The sequence below is a fragment of the Harpia harpyja genome, chromosome 6, assembly GCF_026419915.1.
Source record: "Harpia harpyja isolate bHarHar1 chromosome 6, bHarHar1 primary haplotype, whole genome shotgun sequence".
Taxonomy (NCBI): Eukaryota; Metazoa; Chordata; class Aves; order Accipitriformes; family Accipitridae; genus Harpia; species Harpia harpyja.
Window position 1 is genome coordinate 66,859,971 of NC_068945.1, and position 21,566 is coordinate 66,881,536.

Here is a 21,566-nt window from a genome sequence, read left to right on the forward strand (position 1 = left end):
AAACATCGAGAATCGACAAAATTTAGTCCACTTTTACTACCTAAATGGACATCAGGCACAGCCCCTCATCAGACAAAGACAAATGCATGAAGTCATGTTTTATCAGTTCATGTGCTCTTGACACATGCTGGATCATCACGTGGTGTACAAATTTACACAGAATCATACAATCATTTAGGTTGGAGAAGACCTTTAAGATCATTGAGTCCAACCATAAACCTAACACTGCCAAGTCTACCACTAAACCATGTCCCTAAGCACCACATCTACATGTCTTTTAAATACCTCCAGGGATGGTGACTCAACCACTTCCCTGGGCAGCCTATTCCAATGCTTAATAACCCTTTTGGTGAAGACATTTTTCCGAATGCCCAACCTAAACCTCCCCTAGTGCAACTTGAGGCCATTTTCTCTCGTCCTATCACTTGTTAATTGGGAAACAGACTGACATAACCTACCTACAACTGTTTTATAACACAAGTACACGAGAAAGTCAAACTCGTGCTCAATTTCTTATGCAACTACTGGTCAACTTTTTATGCTTTTTTTTCCCCAAATCTTCTACTCTTAACAATACTTTAAAGGTCACTACCCCCCACACATACCAAGAACTATGAAAAGCAACACTGAGCTGTCTCATGGATCGTCTCCCAAGGTAACATGTTCAGAGACACACGACGTCACTGTATTTCAGCCTCCGTAATATTTTCTTTAGACAGGTACAAGTTGTCTCAGTGAAAAAACATTAAATTGTGTGTGTCCCATTAAAGAGATTAATCTGTTCAACACCTGATGATTCACTCACCCACATGTTAAAAGTCCACACAAAAATGACTCATTCAGTCCGTAAGAATAATCACCTGGGATACCAAAGTCCCCTCATCTTTTCCAGAGCTGCTAACTGCTTTCTTACACAAATCAAGTGGATGGCAGGCTTTCCCATTACAGCATGGGTAACATGAAGGAACAACAGGTACAGGTCTGGGCCCTGGTAATTTTATAAACCATTTAGATAATAGAAATACTTGAGAGTAAGTTTGTAGATAACGGAAGTATTGGCAGAGGAAATAGTAACACTCCATAGTGACCAGGTGGTTGGAGACAACAACTGATTTTAATCCTAACAAATCAAAGTCACCCATATTTGAAGAAGGCATGCAGGCTACTCCTCCGTGATTTGGACACTTTCTACCCAGAAAAGGGCTCTGAAGCAATGGTACTGAATCACCCCAGTATGGACTGCCAGCGCAGGGCAAAGCCATATTAACGACTTGGCTGACAACATCATCCTTCAGTGTTTATGAAACAAATCAAGCTAAATTCTAAGCTAGAACTTCATGTCCAGTTCTGATATTCACACTGCAAAGATGCCGAAGTACTGGCAAGCGTTCAGAGGAAGACCTCAGAAAATAGCCTGGCTGGGATAGAGAGTTCATGATGCTAGGTCAAAGGTGTCCTTTATTAAGGGGAAGATGAGTATGTGACCTTGTTTTTATAGGTACTTTGTGAATATGACAAATAACAAACAACTCTGCAATCCTTGGGGAGAAAGGCACAGCAAGGTACTACAGCTGGAAGCCAAAAAAACTCAAATTTGAAATAACTTGTCACTTTTTAGCAACAGGATTGTTAAATATTTACCACTACTTGGTGTGACTAGAGAGCTTTCTAACAGCACTCTTAAGACACACTTCTGTGGAAAAGTTCTCAACTTCTTACATACAAAGCCAGACTAGATTACAGGCTTGGTATAGAGACATGAATCTAAAGACTTAATAAAAGCTAGCTATGAAATCCTAAAACTAGTATTGAAGTTAATTTTCATGTTTAATTTTATTGTTACTGCTATATGTAATGCTTACTACTTTATGCTGCCTAAATATGAACTGTGCTCTTTTGACTTGAAAGAAGCATTTTAAAGATGGTTTCCCCCTTGGTCAACTTACCTGCAAAAATACAAGCATAGAAAATACCTGATCTACTATTTTTCTTTTGCCTCATTACTTCAAAAAGTAACATGGAAGCTAAAGACAGATAAGAAAGAAAATCCAAGACCTTCATTTAGGGGAAAAATAGCTGGTAACTTAAATTGTGTATTATTAGAATATGATGAGAATTTATGTAAAAGACGACATTAGTTTAGCCAAAAAAGCAATTAACAGAAGTGAATAAAGACATGCTTGCTGCTTTCATGACACAGCTCTCTCTTTCCAGCCCTACTATCATCCAAACACTTTTTATTGCAATCCCCTCTGTCACTCCAGAACCTGAATTTTTGACTAAAGTTGAGATACTGCTTGGAGGAATGTAAGTGGACGGTACACACAGTTCAGTAATTCAGTAAGAGATAAGACTTTTAGAAGCACATACTCTACCTCCATGGCTGCTTGTGTCAGCATGCACAGAGCCCGTCAGTAACACCTTGCATGGAGCGTACCAAGAGGAAAGGGAAACAAAAAGAATGAACTGATCAACATCAAAAATGTGTCCTGATAAATGAGTAACACTAGAAATACTGCAGGAAAGGAAGATTGTTTCTTGACACAGAAACAAAACAAAACAAAAGATAGATTCTGAAGCTGAGAAACAAGAAAATCAAAATGAAAAGCAAGCACTGCTTTATATTTGACCCTTGATGTATGCTGAAAAATATTGTTCTAGAAACTGCACTGTAAACAGGATGTCTAATAGTATTTATTGAAAACTCACAAGTTGTTCTTCAGGAACTAAAGTCATGTCTTGTAGGTATTCAACCCTGAATTTTTTTTTTTTTTTATTTTTTTTATTTCATGCTGGGTCCTAAATCTTCACTATCTCTTCTACAAAGAGAGATTCTGCCTTCTGTGATACTCAGAGCTCAGGAGTGCAGGTCATTCCTCTGTTTTACTCACTCTGTCACACTACTGCCCTTGCTACAGGGATCTTAAAACATATCGCTCTGAAACTGTCACTCTTCCCTAGCGCATACAGCAAGTGAATTTACACAGTACTGGACAAGGCACCATAGTCTACCTGTTTTATTTAATTCTCTATTTAAAAAAATTAAATTAAATTAAACAGAATAAGGCATAACTGACTCACTTTTAATTCTGACTCATCCTGAATATGTGGATTCCTGTGTCAGACTATCTGTACTCTGAAGAAGGCATCAGAATATGGCAATTTCTAACCAACTTAAGAACCATGAAATTCACAAAGCAGACAGCAGTAACTGGTCACCATTTTCATTTTACACTGAATAAAATTAATCAAGCCCTCTTTATTGAATACAGTAAGAGTTTTGAACAAACACAGCAGGTAAGATAAGCCACATGGTTTCACATGAGATAAAAGCAGGGAAAGTCCCTTCCTGGCTTGTCCCCTTAGAACTACAGACCTTGAACTTGGAAAAAACAGAAATCCTCTTGACAGCAGTAAGAGATTAGGGCAAACTCCTTCACACAGGCCTGTGCTGGGGGCTGCACATACAACAACATACCAACCACATCCTAAATATGTACCAGTTCTGCTCCTGATGCCAGGAGGTAGACCCTTCACCTTTTCCTTACGCTTCTGTTTTATTCTGTTTTAATATTCTGAAAAACCAAATACATTGGTTTTATGTAATAATTGCCAGTATGTCATTTAATCCATGGGACTGGCGTTCAACTCCATTCCAGGAGCCTGGAACGCTAGTATTTCTGGGGAAATTATCACAGAAGTATTTAGCACAGTGGTTCTGAACCTTGTGATTTCATGAGAAGACTCGAACTGCTCAGCATTTTTCTTAAAATTCTTGTTCCCAGAATTACCAGGTTACGTAAGAATCTCAGATGCCAACAATGAAACATTTTCTAGTCTCCAAGGTAGCACAGAAATGCTTGAGATTTGTCTGACATTCCTCCCCCCTCCAAAAAACCCCAGAAGGCACGTAAAAAGAACTCAAAATGTTATTTATAAAGTCTCATTAATTATCAATTATTGAAATACTAGTGGCCTAATTGTGCCTGAATACTTGGTCAGGAATGTTGTTGACAGTTTCCATGCATTCCTGTCAGGTCTTCTTTACTAAGAAAAAAAACCAAAACAAAACATCACCAACTGTTTTCCATCACAGTTTTCCAACCTTTTCAAGATTACAAGTACCCGATATTATCACTGAAGTAAGTATCTATGGCTTTAATGAAACAAATGAATTAAACTAAGATGTTTCCTTCTGAGATCACTGCATCAACCACTATCAGACCAGCACACAGAATAAAATCAGCAGGAGCACTTCCCCATGAATGATAGCAACCTACAGCTCTGTCAGTTTATTGCTTCAAGTTCATTATGACTCTGGCCCAAAATGACTTTCAGGGAAGAAGTAGCTGGTAGACTCAACATTTTTCCTTAGCAAATGTCTACCTAAAAAGGAGGCATCTTAACTATCTGCTCACAAGAACATGTTTATATGGTCCACAAATTTTCTTCCAATACGTAAGTAGATTTTAGAAGATTAACACAATTTTAAAAGTCCAAATCCTATGTAACACATAAATATTTGTGTCTTAAAGTTATTGTAAATAAACAGCAGAAGTAAGGAAGATTGAATCTATGGCTACAATTCTGAAAGCTACCAGGTAAGCTGGATGTCCAATTCAGTATCCAAACTTCTTGAGCTGCTTACAAAAGCTTGCCTTATGAGTCTATTAGCTCACTTCACTCTGTAGGTGAAACACTGGGCCTGTCACCTGTACCTACCCCTATATTTAGCACATAAAAAAAATGGAGAAGGCCCCATTTCTGGCACTGAGGGCAAGTGTCACTGCATAATCTGCATCCGCACAGCTGAGCTGTCTTTGCCTGCAGCACAGGGTGACACCCACATCCCCACCAGGAACAGACACGGCCTCCTGCCGTCTTCAAACTGTGTGTTGCTTAGGAAAACATTAGTTGGCCAAGCAGTTGTCCTGGTTTCAGCTGGGATAGAGTTAACTGTCTTCCTAGTAGCTGGTACAGTGCTATGTTTTGAGTTCAGAGTGAAGAATGTTGATAACACTGATGTTTTCAGTTGTTGCTCAGTAGTGTTTAGACTAATGTCAAGGATTTTTCAGCTTCTCATGCCCAGCCAGTGAGAAAGCTGGAGGGGCACAAGAAGTTGGCACAGGACACAGCCAGGGCAGCTGACCCAAACTGGCCAACGGTGTATTCCATACCATGGGACGTCCCATCCAGTACAGAAACGGGGAAGTGGGGGGCAGGGATTCGCCGCTCGGGGACTGGCTGGGTGTCGGTCGGCGGGTGGTGAGCAATTGCACTGCGTATCATTTGTACATTCCAATCCTTTCATTATTGCTGTTGTCATTTTATTAGTGTTATCATTATCATTATTAGTTTCTTCTTTTCTGTTCTATTAAACCGTTCTTATCTCAACCCACGGGTTTTGCTTCTTTTCCCAATTTTCTCCCCCATCCCACTGGGGGGGGGGGGAGTGAGTGAGCGGCTGCGTGGTGTTTAGTTGCTGGCTGGGGTTAAACCACGACAGCAGTGTCAACAAGCATGCTAAAGATTAATAGCGTGGATGATCACAGGACACTTCAAACCCACTAAAACGTGCTTAGTTTACTAGTACAGGCACAGCTTGTTTCCACATTGAGCACCAACAACCTAGCAGCGATCTACGACCTAACAAAAAGGGTAAATGACCAAAGAAAGGCCAATTCTGCCATGAAGTCCAAGATGATACCCACAGCGGACTGGAGAGCACACATGCAGCCTTTAAACCTCAATGAAGCGTGTTCTGCAATAACAGTTTCATTGTCTACTCACCATATACTTTCCTAGGCACTGGAAATGCAGAAATTTCTTTTCTCTCATTCTCAGCCTCTTCATCCCTATTTCAGACCCAAAGTCTCCAAAATGTTTTGCATAGGCATGTGGTACAACTAAACTTAGGTCTTTTGTAGAGTGAAAAAGGGCTCCAAAATGGATCCCTCTGCAGAATTAAAACCTCAAATTGCAGTTCTGTTCGTTTATATTTTAATACAGTTCGTGTGCTGGTATTACAGTAGCATATGGCAGCGTGTATTTTTTTTTTTAAATTGGAAGAGCTTCAAGGAAGAGAAGCAGTATCATTCTAAAAAATTGCTTATATACCAAAGCAAGCTTTTTTTCAAGTGAGTTACACCTAAGTCTTGAGGATGCTAATCCTCTCCTACCAACACAAATAGCCCTCCACTTCAAGCACAAAGTTTCCTTCGCATCAATTATCTTTAGACTACTTTTTATGGCAGAACACCAAGAAATAACAACTACGAAGGAAGCCTAAGTTCTCTGTTTAGAACAACGATGATAAAAAGAAGAGTAGATCTTACTACTTGCTATTTGAAGTTATTCCAGCAATTAAGAGACTCTGGATAAATCTCATCTCACTTTAGCTCTCTGAAAATCAGATACTCAGATTAGATTAATATTATTCCACTTGGATTAGATGGATACCATCTTTCACAGTGCAAGTCAGGCGAGATGAAACCCTCTGCTCCAGAGGAACCAGAGCTCTGAAGATCTGCAGAGATGTTATTTGCATTACAAATCTGAAAAGGAGTTACTGTAAACAAGACACGTATTGTATTACTGCCAACACCTCAGCAGAATTTGAAATCCTGCGTCAAGTGTCTAAAATAGAAAATACTAGAAACATCATTCCTGAAATAACCTTAGGACCCTACAGAAGGTGAAAATAGACAATTTGATGGAAACAAACTGTCTGAATAAACACAAACTTGATTATTCACTGATTGCTGAGTAGTCCTGCCTCATACTTAAGACACTGCGGAGTAAACCTCTTTTTTTTTTTTTTTTTTTTTTTTCTCCAGGCCTCAGTAACAACAACAAATCCTTACCATTGATTTCACTGAGGCTTCTGCCTGAGCAAGGACTATGGGGTCATTTGCTCAAGAATCAGGAGAAGTGTTCAACAACTGAACTAGAAGTTACTGTATCCCAAAGAAGTTGAAATATCCCCCTGCAAATTGTATGTGAACCCTTGTTTTGAAACAGTGAACCCAAGTACTCTGTACAGCCCTCATCTGTGGAACAGACAACTCCTCGAGCGAGTGTTCTCCCAAACCACAAAAATTCTGTGTTAATTTTTCTTAGTTCTTGGCAGGCATTAACTGAAAACACCCCTCATCTTTTCTGTCCCGACATCATTCCTGAGCATTTGTGTTCAATCTACGCTTATTTGATGGGAACAAATTAACAGCGGGCTCTCAGCATCCTTCAGTCCTCCAGAAAATATTATCTTTCCCCAAATGAGCATAATGACAAGAGATCAGTGAATGTCAGTGTTGAAGCAAACACCTGCTTTCAGTCCTAGCCTTGGCATCATTTGGTGGGCAGAAGAGCATTCTGAACCTGCTAGAAACCGAGATCAGCTACCATTCAGCTGAAATAAAACCCAGTGCTACGTTATGTAATCTACATAGTTTTTAGACCAGTCTGCATTCTCACAGAGCCCCAAACTGAGGAAGCTACAGACAGAACAAAAGGGAACAGAAAAAGTTCATTAACCTCAGCCCAAAGGCTGCTTACGAGTCTGTATTTGCACACTTACGCAGTATTGTCCATTCACCCACACAAACCTGAGCTTGAGCATGCATTCTCATAATGTTGAGGGTAAAGCACCACAAAATTTCCAGCTAGTCAGATCAGTCATTTGGATGAACAATCACTAACAACTAATATGCTAAAAGATACACTCAAAAGCATCTTTTCTTTTTTTTTTTTTTTTTTTTTTGGTAGCATATGAGTAACTCCAGACTGACACAATTTCATCTTAAAAACTCAAAACCAGCTCAACTAATATATTGCCACTGACCATACAGAACAATCAGAAAGTGGTAACACACAAATTAAAACTGACCTTTAAGGATAGATTCATCTCACCCATTTTATTCTGTTGAAAATGTCAGGATCTCATCACCCATTTAAGCTCTTTCTACAAGCACTGTAGAGATGAGCACTTCCAAAGAACAACTGAGCCCACTGATCCCATCCTATCGTGGCTGTCTTACACTAGCGGAAGAACCGCTCTCTGGCACTACTTGTCTCTCCGCAACTTTAAAGAAAATGTCTGGTTTGTAGAGGGCTACGCTTAAGCACTGCAAAAATCATAGTTCCACTGCAAAAATCATAGTTTACACAGACCACTGGCTGGTCATCAATGGATCTGACAGCTGTGGGCAATACTGCCATCTCACACCTCAGCCACAAATTCAAACTCAGAAAAAGTATCATTGTTAATACTTTCTCCAGACCCCCCAGAGACCTTGCAGTGTCAATACTGAAATGGAATATATATTGCTAGAAATGTAAGAAATATGTGATTACATCTCTAGGTTACAGACTTTTCCACTTAATTTACCGAAGTGAGGAAAAACAGGCAAAACTACCAACCACTCAAGTCACACCAAGCTGTTCCTCACAATCAACATTACCTTTACATTGTCTTTACATTTAATTTGAAATTCCACTCTCATTTTACCCTTGTAGGTCACCCACAAAACTACACCTTCATTTCACCCAAAGAGACACTGCAAGCCTTCTCCTTGCTTTTCACCAGGCCACGATGATCTAGATTGCTCTTTCTGAAGCGCCACAATGACTGACAACAACTCTCTGCAAGTGAAAACACTCACCAGTTCAGAAGACTGAAATACCAGGGTAGGATTCAATTCACCCAATTTCAAATGTCTACCATGGGTCTATAAGCATTCTGGGTGTCTAACCCTCCCCACTACAGCCACAGAAGAGCTATCGACCTGGAGGAATGCAGACAGCAACTCATCTCACCGCATGAAGATGCTTACAGTAGGGTGAACCAATCTGCTCTTTCAACTTCACTGGCTGTGGGCAGCATCCACCACTAAATATTAGTCTGGTGCCATTTTGGATAGTGTAAATATTCCAGCAGGATGAGAGCCACAACCCCATATGGAGAAATTTTGTGGTAGGACCCGCATCACATCGTCTGACTGACTTGAGTATCCCAAAGTGCATGAAAGTTCATGAAGCTCAAACCCTCCTCCTTCCAACAAAAGCACAGAAAGAAAGGACACAAAAATAAGTTCAGCAGGACAGAGAGGCTTCCCAGTTCTAGCCTGTAGGGGAAGATAACATCATGGCCCCATGAAGGTAGCTGAGAGTTATCAGTGACAAACATCACCTCTTGAGATTAAGGTGGCCGAATTGTAGGAGTTCGAAGAGACAGATAAATTCTCAGTATTGTCAATGTGATGTAAACACTGTATTTTTAAGACACCATTGATTACCACTTCTTCAAACAACTCTGAAAACCCACAACAGAAGCAAGACTCGACCCTGTCCTGAACTGTGTACAGCATCTTCACTGCTGAAGAGCGACTGCATTACTGATTACAATGTACTCAAGTTCAGCATTTGAAACATTAGTTTTCTCTATTTTTAGTTATGCAACCAAAAAAAAACCCCTGTTTGAGCAGGACGGTTGGACTAGATGACCTTCATTAGGTCCCTTCTAACCCCAAGCATTCTGTGATTAAGAAAAAAAAGGAAGCTTCTTTCAAGAAAAATAAAAAGAACAGGCAAAAAGGTGAAGGATTTTGGGGGCTGACAGCTTGCTAAAGACCCCATATGCAATATGGAAGAACGGGGTAAATGTAACTTTAAAAAAAAAAAAAAAAAGACAACATAAGGAAGCACACAAAAGCATGCCCTTCAACAAGTGAATTCATACTAGGATGCCAGGAAAAAAAGAGAAACTTTAGCAAACTAAATGCAAAATTGTTGTATTTCAACCATGCTCAACAGGACAAAGCCATGGGGAGGGGGGAAAAAACCTCAAAAATACTTCTTTGCCACACGAAAACCCAAATGAATTCACCGTTTAGTACCTAACAGTTTAGGGAACTTCCAGCACTGGAATCTGCCTGCAGAGCAGGCAAGGAAAGAGGATCCTCTCTGGTCTGTTGAGCACTGTTAACTGACAAAGCCTACCAGTAATAAAATAGCCAGGAGCACATGTACTCAGCCAGATTTCTAAGGAAACCGAAATACTGAAAATGCCAGCTGATGGACTGCAATATGCAGGTCACACACATGAGGGCTCTGAAGGAGCTCTGATTAATTGGATATTGGGAGTCCCCGAGAAACTACCAACTCTCTAAAAGCTCTTAAAGAAAACTCAGCTGTAGTGCAGTAAGGAGGAAAGTCTAATTAATGAACAGTTAATTAACATGCCAAGAACATATCCGTTTACACACACACACAAAAGTGGACTCCTATACAGATCTGTAGTTAGACCTCTCTCATTTAACTTAATCATAAAATATGCTGAAAAGGATACAATGTAAGGTCACAGGTCTATTAAAGTATTAAGTGCATCAAAGCAGTTATCCTCAGTCCTTTCTTCCAACTAGTTATTATACAGTGTGGCTCGGAGAGAAAACGGAAGGCCCTGCATTTGGGAAAAAATAACTAACTACACATAGAAAGTGATGGGTTCTAAATTAGTTTTGCCTGATTAGGAAAGACCTTGAAGTCACTGTAGATAGCTTTATGAAAACACAGTTTTCACAGGGGTTGATAAGAGGACCAGTGAAAAAGCAAACAAAATTTCAGGAGTAATTAGGAAGGGAACAGAGACCGTAATAGGAAGCAGCAGTGTGACACTGCATTCATCTGCAGCATGCTCGTATCCTGAACTCTGCACACTGTTTTGGTCCCTCCATCTTAGAAAGGAGGTAACACACCAGTGTACAGAACAGCAAAGATGAGACTGAGGGAGCAGCTTGCACACAAGGAGAGATGAAATCAAGCAAGATTCCTCAGCCTGCAAAAGAAAGGACTGACGAGAGATGGGATAGGGGTATACAGAAGCACTACGAGAACAAGAGACTGACCCATCACACAAACACTTTGAAACAAGAAGCCTTTTTCACAAGGTGAATACAGCTCTAGGACATCTGGGACAACAAAATGGGTTCACATTAGACAAATTCATGGAGGCAAACATGGAGTTGTGATACAGCTCAGGACTCCCTAACTGCAGGTTTCTGGAAGGATGCGTGACTATGCTGTGGCATGCAGAACTAGGTTCCCTCTTCTTGCACACTTCCCTAAGCTGCAGCTACAGGCTATCATCGGAAAAATGATTTTATGCTACAGGTCCTTTTGATCTGACCCAGTTTTCTTACTACTGTATTAGCTGTTTGCTATGTTAACATCAGAAATCAAGAGCAAGTAACAGTTCTATTGCTACAGTAATTTCCTACACTTAATCATCTAAAACTAGTGTATATTTATGATTGTTGAGATTTATTTAACTGCTTAATTTCCCTTATTCAACACTATTTTCTATACACTGGTAATGCAGAGAGTGATAAAACAGTAACTTCCAACCAAGTTGCTTTTGAGAATAAAAACCCAGAAAACGAAAAAAGCTATGCTGTGAACATAGGTCTGGCCCTTTTAAACATTAAGGCAATCATTCTCAATCATCCAAAAAGGTGAATCCCTTCCCTGCTGCATCCTTTTCAAAGGTGAAATTACAAATACGCAGCTGATGAAGAATGACACTACATCTTACATATGAAATTATGCATTCCTACAAAGATTTTTACAATGATTCCACATTTACAAGTGTACCAAAACAACACAGTGAAATTACTACAAATTCAACTGTGCCACGTGCAAAATCAGGCATACCCACTTTTGCTTTTGGCAGGACTTGGTGCAATTTCAGCTCTTCTTTCCACGGGTGTCTGTGCTGGGATCTGTTCCCAGCACTCTTCAATGAATTCATAAATGACATGAAAAGGGCTCAACAGTGAGATGACAACATCTGTTGATGATACGAAGTTATTCACAGCAGCAACGACAGTATATGAGTAGGAAAAACTGAAAAAGGACTGCGTGCAGATTACTGACTGGACAATAAAATGCATCAGTGAAATTCAGCAGTGAAATTCATGAAGTATCTCAATGAAATTAAGTGTGAAGTAGGGGGTGGGGAAAGTGGTCCTAACTTCATGTATAGGTCTACAGGCTCTGAACTGACTGAACACTTGGAGCAGGCTGAGGTCTAGAAAGCTACAATTGTCATGGAGATAGTACATAGGGATTAATTACTTCCATCTCTTCCAAGAAGTGGATTATAAATGGAGTTCAGGTTCAAAACTTAACAAAATACAGTTCCTCACCCAACAGGCTGCTATGTTAGTTAAGCTGTGGAACCAGAAAGTATTACACTTCCTAATACTTCTCATGTTTTGAAAGGGAGATTTAACAAATTCCAAAGACAAGTCCAGTACACATCGTAAAAAAAAAAAAAAAAAAAAAGACATCCAGCTCATTAAATCCCTGTACTACAGATGTCCAGAGATTGAACAGCATGTAGAAGGAGGATCCTATGTTCTCGTTCTGTTCCTGTGCTTCTCAGTTACCCACCTTTGGCTACTGCTGGAGACAAAAATACTGCTCTAGATGCGTGTACGAGAACAGCTGCTCTTCCAGCCTTACGTTCATTACCTCTCTGTAAATCATTTTGTCTAGCACAGGTATAACGTCCCAAAAAACTGTCAGGTGTTAGCACCTCTTCCTTGCCTGTTACAAATATCCAAACCTTCACTGTGAAAAGCAATTTAAAGTCACATTCCACCTCTCGACCAAATATGATTCTGTAATTCTGAAGTCTTTCTTTTATTTTTTAATACCAGGAAGAAGCAAAGATACCCAACCTAGCCAGAATCCAAATCACAAAGGGGGACTTGTCAGTAGATTAATACAAGCAACTCTACTGCTAAAAAAATATGTATATATTTTATCAGTTATTTCATTGATTCCAAAGTGGGCTAAACTGGTCCTAGAGTGACAATAAAGTAGACTGATCTTTTTATTCTATTCTGGACTTTCTGCATAATTTGTCAGGGAAAGTCCTCTGGACTACACTGAAAAAGCATATCCAAAATGCACAGCGGTAATAGCTGGTGGGGATAAAGGGATATTGTGACTAAGCATAAGGTCTATCATCTAGAGAATTCTATTTGCAAAACCATTAAAATGGCAACGCTGATTTGATCCTGTCATGGTTTAACCCCAGCCAGCAACTAAGCACCACGCAGCCACTTCGTTCACTCCCCCCCATCCAGTGGGATGGGGGAGAGAATAGGGAAGAAGTGAAACTCATGGGTTGAGATAAAGACAGTTTAATAGGACAGAAATGAAGAAAATAATTATAATGAATTATAATAATAACAGTAATAATAATTAAAATATGACAATAATAGTAATAAAAGAATTGGAATATACAAAAAAAAGTGAGGCACAATGCAATCGCTCACCACTTGCCTACCGATGCTCACCTACATCCCAAGCAGTGAACTGCCCCCCACAGCCAGCTCCGCCCAGTTTACATACCGGGCGTGACATCACATGGTATGGAATACCCCTTTGGCCACTTTGGGTCAGCTGTCCTGGCTGTGTCCCCTCCCAACTTCTTGTGCCCCTCCAGCCTTCTTGCTGGCTGGGCATGAGAAGCTGAAAAATCCTTGACTTAGTATAAACACTACTCAGCAACAACTGAAAACATCGGTGTTATCAGCATTATTCTCATACTAAATCCAAAACATAGCACTATACCAACTACTAGAAAGAAAATTGACTCTTATCCCAGCCAAAACCAGGACAGATCCCCATAAACCATTCAACTACCCAAGTACAGCAAAATAGTTCTCTCACTTTGAAAGGGTGTTGTGATTGCTGTCACTGTAACTGCTCTTAGAACAGTGGCTAGTCACTCGGAAGGCTATGCACAATACAGTGGAGTACAAGGCATTTTACTGGAGTTTCGCATTTTTATAGTGGTACTGACGGGCAAAAATAGTGTCCTGTATTGACGCATCTGGGAAACTACTACCACTTTTGGGCAGGTGATTTTTAACTCTCTTCTGATCTCCAAGGAGCCAGAGAGCAAAGAGACAGTTCCAAAAACCTTAAGATACACAACTTTAGATAGTGTCCCAGTGACTGATATTCCCAGAGATTTTTCTTCTTCTCTGGGAAGGTGAAAATCTTTTCTACAACATCTTAATGAGATGCTTGATGTATCTGCCCAGCCTGATATACCCTAAACCTCCAGAGATGTAGGGATCAGGTCTCCAAAATAAAGCCTAGGCAAAGGGGTCCATTCATCATTTAAGTTACCTCTTCCACTAACTGGAAGGTGACTTGCTGCTTATTGCTCTTTCCCTAAATTTCCTCTACATTTTTACTCTAGGCTCCTCTTGCTAGAAGGAAAAACTCCCTTTGAAAAATCCCAACCTGAAAAATTACCTAGATTTCCAAGCAACAAGAAGAAAGTTATCTATTCAACAGTCCTATTTACTTAACAAAATTAATGGATATTTTAATGAGACTTTCAGACTACCACACTGTAATTGACTCTTTTGATGCAGTTATTCTGATGGTATAGAAACAGGGGAAAAATGGAATCACTGTAACAAAATAATCTTTAAGAAAATTACCATATCACTATTTCCCTTTTTTTTTTTCCCCCTTTCAAAAGGACATCATATTACTCCAACATGGAGCATAACATAAATCTTCTGTTACAGAAAGAGGAGTACAAAGTAAGTTTTACTTTTTATGGGTGCATATAGCACTAATTCTTAATAGCCAAGGCTACAAAAACAACTTCTATGTTGACATGTACTAAATCACTTTAAGAAATTAAAATTATTGAACAAATCACTGCTCCTAAGTTTCTACTCCCCTTCAGTCCTGTAAAACTTCTCAGGGATGAAGATTATTAAAACATAAGCTATATACAGGACATTAGAAATCAATTCTGCCTGGCCACTATATATTCTTTCTCACAGCACAGCTGCCTAAATTTAGCATGCATGTTTTTATTTCTCTTAGAAACTATGTTAACAAACTCCATGTGGCTCTCCTTTATCCTTGATACTGAGCCACAGGCTTGTATATGAAGTCTAGAAAAATTGCCAGGGTCAAACATCCAAGCTGGGAAAAGGAAGACCATCAAGTGGGTTGTACCAGTAATCAAGTGCAACTCCACTTAGCATGGAAAGCTCTGGATAGGGAATGAAATATAGAGAAAAAAGCATAGATGGCTTGCACATATAAATGCATCTAATTACACACTTGAAGTGTCTAAAATGTGAAGATATCTAGGCTAAATTACTGGTCCAAGCTGAACCATCTATGGAAAGAAAGGTTCCTTTCCAGAGGTACCTTTTTAGAGGCAAGTCATCCACTTCAAGGGGGTCTGGAATAGGTACCTTCAGGGAGCTGTTCATCCTACCTGCTTTTCACCACCTGCTTCAGCAGTACCTGGAAATCTAAGTTTCCTGAAAAGAATCTCACCCACAGTATTTGAGATAAAACAGAAAAAGTGAAGTACTTGCATTTGTTTAGTATATTTTCTAGGGGTGTCCAAGATGAAACTTCTCCTCTGTGTACACTCTTGGGAATCCTGCACTACTTCACGATTGCTACTTAGCTATTACATTAGCCTTACACAAACACACACATATGCTCTTCCACAGCTATGCATTTCCATCTCTGAGAGTTGCTTATGCTTCTTGGAAAGCAAAAGATTTGGATCCGCACACACTGACTACCCTTACGCTACTTGCGCCGTGTCTCATTTTTGTATCATCTTCACTGTGCCCAGTGCAGGTACTTTGCCAGCATACTCCTTTCACATGTGAAAACAGTATTTGTCTCCAAAAACATTTTCCTCAGCTCCATACTGAAAGGAACTGAACAGCCTGAAGAATTCCTTCAAAACAAAAAAACAATTTGGCAGTTAAGCCATGGTGACAATGAACCAATGAACTGGAAATCAAGAATTAGGGTTGAAAATTGCAGTTGTACTCGGTACCTACAAGTATTAGCTTCTGAAATTCTGTAACAGCTGTAAAAGGTAACAGTTATTACTGGATAGGTTCTATTTGTATTACCTCAAATCACAAAGCTGCCATCCCACAATACTTATTTCTTCTTGGACCCACCGTATCTAAAAACAATGATCCTCTTGTGCTGTGGAAGGGATGGAATGTGAAATCCCATCCACATCCCAATAGAATCCCACAAACATTTTGGCAGTAAAAATTTATTATGTAAAGCCTAAATGGCATCCCAAATATTTCTACTTCAAAATATAGAAATCATTTTTTTCCTTAAAATAAGCTACACAAAAGCATCATGCCTAAAATTAACTATACAAAAGCATCAAGCTAGGTAACCAGACTTAACTGAACAGTTATTTGGACTATGGGAAGAATGTGAATGTGGCTTTCTCCATTTAACTTCACTGTCAAAAATGAGTAATATTTTTCTATTCAAATATATTTGAATGACTGGCAGAGAAGGAAGATCTAATAAGCAGATACATCCAGTAACGTATTATACTTCAAGAAGAACTTTTCCAGTTATCTAGAGCCTGCAGCTTTACCATAAACTTTTGTAGCAACATTTCAAACTTCCACAATCAAATTTGCTAGTTTTGTTATTCTTTGTTATTCTAACAGAGTTCTTTTGCTTACCTTTTGATTTCTCCACTATGCAATTTCAGCTCTGAATCTGGGAAAGCGGTCTTCAAAATGGTTTTAGCTGCTGCTTCACCAAAGAAGCTAAACCTGATTATCGGTTCAGTTTCAACATCAACTTAATTACTGCATACCCTTTAAGCTATGGGATAAAGATCGATCCTTGATTCTGACTGTCATTTTGCAGTGAGCCCACTCCTACATTCCTTTTATATCTATCACTTCACTGAATGCCAAAGAAATCTCAGTGTACTTGGCATGAAGGCTGCACTTCCTATATTTATGCTCCCACTAATGTATGCTCCATTTTAGTCCCTACCAGCTTAAAATCATCTGTGGGGAAAGACAGCATAAAGTACAAAACAGTTCATGCAACTGTTTTACTGGTACGAAATACTGTTCACCAACATTGCCTTTCCATCATCATCTTTCTCCTGGATTTTCTGTTTAAACACACCCAAAAAATTAACATAGAAAGATCCATGGTAATTTTCTTAAGTGAATAGTATACAGTCATATTAGGATTGTTGCTCCTACTCATACTTTCAGTACCTCCAGAAAATAAATCAGTACTTTTTAATTGTACTACCTTAACTTTGCTGGCAGAAACACATTTGATTCTTCAAGACAGCTGAAAATGAAGTGCTCTCTCCAGGAAAGAATTCCTTCTATCTGGCATACTAACACTTCAACCTTTTTAATTATTCCACAGGTGGTTGCCTTGGAAACTGCCAAGTAGCTCTTGGATTTGAGGGATCCAGCATGAGAAAGTAACAAGCCTTTGTAGCCACGGCATTCGGATCCGCATTGGCTGCAGCAGCAGGGTAACAGAACTGTCGTGAAAACCTGAAAGAGATGGTTAAAATTAGGAGAGATTAATTATATTGCTCAATTCTTCAAAAGTAAAATACAATGCATGTTGATAGCCCCTGAACAGTGGATACAAACTAGGCTTCAGAGAAGCATTGCTTGTGTAGCTTTCCAGCACAGCACGGAATTTCACCTTCGGGAGGACAGCACTAAAATGTTGATGCCGAAGGAGCTCACAAGTTCAGTTTTCAAGATCAAGCAATATGAGACTTTCCTCAGCTTCAATAGAGACCTTCCTAAGTGTCTGGTCAACTGCCTGAAATTCAGTGCTATTGTTTTTCTTTGAATAAAAATAGAGTAACTATAAATAGCTCTCATCATGAATGCTGAATCACTGTATTTTGTATCATACAGCAAATTGCTTCAAACTTCATTTAACTGCAAAACTAGGAAAGTTTTGTTTGCTTAAAACACAATTAAAAGCCTAGCAAAGCACCTAATTCTGCATTCATATAGCTTGTCTAAAAGTACATAACATTTTCCTTTCCCTTTTTCATTACTTCAAAAGCTGACCATGTGTACGTTGGAAAAAAAAAAAAAAACACCCCAAAAAAACCCACCACAAAACCAAACCAAATCCTAATTACATTTTCTGTCACTGACCAAAGTATGAATTTCAATTTTTCAAAAATCTTTTTTCTTTCTCATGTCCACTTTGTTAGCAAAAAATAGATTAACAGTAAGCCATAGAAAAATAATTTTCACTAAAACTGTCAACCATGCAAATGGTCACTCCTGCACCCAGAGGCTGACTCATGAGAGATAGGAAGGATTTATTAATATGTCCAAGCTAATAATGATTTCTCAACGCCTCACTCATATACAAGTATTTTGATTTGCACTATTAACAAATTGCCTGGCAGGACCTCAAGGAAGACAGCACCACGGAGGTGGATTTGCCTGCACCTTTCCATAACGAGACACCTAAAAGCCACAAGAATATGTTTGTTAATTCTAGACCTGAGTTTTGCTAGAACAACCTAGAGTAAATATGTATTTATTTCACAGAAAAAAATTTAAAGTGAGGTAACAGAAATGAAAGGGTTCATGAACAATCTCCCCAGTGCCTACTCTGTCCTTCCAGGGCAGGTCCTCTCTTTCAGGCTTGCTCTCAGCCTAGCAACTCAGTACATTTCTGACTTGTAGGGAACACGACATACCCTGCTTTGGTCCCAAGGGAAAAAAACTGCTTATGTGTCTATCCCATCCCATTCCACCGTCCTCCCTTCTAGCACTCTGCTCCTGATAGGCACTTCCAAAGTCACAGCAAACCTCAGAACCACCTAAAACTAATCTTTTAACTTACTGCATAACCACCAAATTGCACTACCGCCTTCCCTCTTTCTTGCCTTCTTTTATCACTTGCTTGACTGAAAATTGGAATAGGAAACAATTTTCCATCTCTCCCTTCTTCCCTTCCTCATCCAAACCCACCAAGGACAAAGCACGTTTAAGCAGTCCTACATAGGTTACCTCCTTCCTGGTGGGTTCTGTAGTTTCTCCTTGTTTCCTCCTGCGCATCCTTTTCAGTCACGTAACTTGCCCCTTTATGAGCAAGGTTTCTAAAAGATGAGCTGACAAGAACAGGCATTTTCTTTCCCTTGTTCCCCAGTAGTTCCACAAGTGAGACCTGTTTAATCATTTCTGGATACAGCTTAGGATGAACACGAGTTTTCTCAACTCCCTTGTCCCACCAGCCCATGGTACATTGCCATCTACCTCCACCCTCTGGGAGAGGCAACCTGCCTCCCTTTCAGTCCATCAGGTTTGTTTTGGTTTGCATCTGATAGAGCATCTCCCTGCAGAATTGGCATGCCAAAATACTGTGGAATTTTGAGAGCATTTTATGTGTTCCTCCTCTTCACAATTAGATATGATCTCCTGCATATCCTGTTAATGCAGGAGAAAACCCTTCTATTTCCCAGTTCTCTCAAGCATCTCTGACATACTGAGCCTCCAAAGCCTCAAAATGACCCTTTTATCACAAATGGCTATGCTTCTTTTGAGAAAAAGTAGATTTCTCCTCCCTGCCTCAGGTATCGACACTACCTTCAAGCACATCTCACTCTGTAACCACAATCTCAGTTTGTTGCTTCTCATAGGGCAGACAGAACTTTACCTACAATGTCAACTCAGAGTGTTAATCTATCATTGTTCCAGCCCAAACCTGGTACATGACCAACTGCCCAGCGTTAGTCCTTTTAAACCACTAGGATGTTTCCAAAACCAGGGCATCCAGTTCTCAACAGGCACTAATGCCTCCCATTTTCATTTGCCTTCATGTCAGGATGATACTGCTCTGAGAGTATTTCAAAAGTTGTGTTGCAAGGCTTCTTCTACCTTGATTTAAATCCTACACCCTTCTAAAGGCATCTCTCAATAAGATGACTTCTAGAGTCATCACCTGTAGTAGGTGATGGAGCTACTGCAGCTTTTCCCTATCCTCATCATCCCATAGCAAGTAAATAATTTCAAAGGCTGTAAGAGAGGTCTTGCTAGCTTTTTTTTTTTTAATGTATTTTGTAAACCTTTGTAAGATGTATATATGTTAAACATACTCATTTTAACACATACTCTTCAAATATTCTGTTTCTGTGAGCAACCCCACCCGTGCAGTGTCTTATGCTCACCATGTTCCTCCTGGTCAAGCTTCTTAATCCCACTTCAGTCTCTACCTATCTAGTGATCTGACTCAGTTCTTGGGTTCCCGGACTGTCTTGCTGCTCCCTATAGATAAAGGTCATGCATCAAAGCTATGAGATGAATCCAACGCCTGACTTTGATTTCTTTTAGGTTCTATAACATACATTCCTCTCAGGTGCTACAAAGACACCTGGATCAACAAGGAGCTACACTAGCTAAATTTCTGGCCAACCCTTTGAGGAAAGAGATGTCACACTCTGCAGCTCTCTTCTAGACTTGAGGGAATGTTTCTGTGCTACTGTCTCTTCAAAATATAAATAAAATAAAATGTTCTGTCTCAGTCTTCAGAGGACATATGTCTTTGCTCACTTCCAGCTTCAGCCCCCGAGCCCAGGGCTGCCTTCAGATTCACATCTTGTCTCTGACACCACCGTTACAAGACCCTGAGTCACCAAGTGCTTGGAGGAGCTGCCTGCACTTCTTCAGAACAAGCATCATGAAAACACTAAAAGCACTGTAAGCTCCAGAGCTTGGTGTTATTAGAAAAATACATAAAACATGGAACTCTTAAACAGTAACACTAAAGCAAGATGAATAGAAGACTTTTAAGTAACTCCCCTAGTCCACTGTGGTTTCGGTTTTTTTCCAAGCTTGTTCTCAATCCATTAACAACCTAATTTTGCATAATCCCTATGCATCCCTAAAGGAAAGTCTTTGTTTCCATGTTTGAGCATTTACTGAGAATGTTCTTTTTCACCTCCTCAGTCTCCATTCCTGACACAGGCTCCTTTCTGACCAGTCTCTACCCCATCCTCTGAAAAGCTGCCCCCCAGAAATATGCTCAGATGCTCTCAGGGAACGCAGAATCTCCCTCCTACCAGAGATTTGCACCTGATGGATAATACAGCAGCCAGGAGAGCACAACAGGGAACCTTCCTCCCATTGTAGTCAGCAAAGATGCAAGTAATTCAAACACCATTCAAGATGCATCCTACACTGGGGTTTTCAAAAAGGACCAAAGAAAGTCAGATTGCCAAAACCTTAATTAACAAGATCCGAGTTCTTAATTCCCTTTTTCCTCTGTTGAAATTCTTGTTTAGTTTATGTCAGTAAGGTATGTTCAAGCTACAACCATGCTTCCTAGTGCAAAGTTCTTTGTTCTGTTCTTGGTTTCCCCCACAGCTGAATTAATAGGTTTGGAAAACCTAATGACCATTAATTTTAAAATTGTGGCTTCTCTAGCTACAATTTCTCTTAAAAAAAAAAAAGTCTTCAAAATTTGGTATGCACAAGACTGATATACAGCCATAACCACATTCCTTAGTGAACTAGAAAGCTGATGTTTTCTTGATAATTGTACTTTCAGCATCTGAATGATGCACACAGACAGCTTTCACCAAGTACAAGACTTCCATTTAATTTAATGCTTTGAATGTTTTTAAAATACATATATTGTAGATCGTATATATAGAAGAGCAGAGA

General features: G+C 39.6%; 1 protein-coding gene across 11 annotated transcripts in view; it reads right to left on the minus strand.

Moving 5' to 3' along the window:
• LOC128142922 (uncharacterized) overlaps window positions 1–21,566 on the minus strand; it is a 162,633-nt gene that overhangs the window by 107,879 nt on the left and 33,188 nt on the right. For 9 of the 11 annotated variants that reach the window (XR_008235564.1, XR_008235561.1, XR_008235558.1 and 6 more), the window contains exon 2: window positions 17,161–17,417. Coding sequence is in view for 3 of the 11 variants with exons in the window: in XM_052789634.1 (XP_052645594.1) it covers window positions 17,161–17,417 (257 nt within the window). In the remaining 8 variants the exon portion in view is untranslated. The other 2 variants (XR_008235560.1, XR_008235556.1) reach the window with 1 other exon arrangement.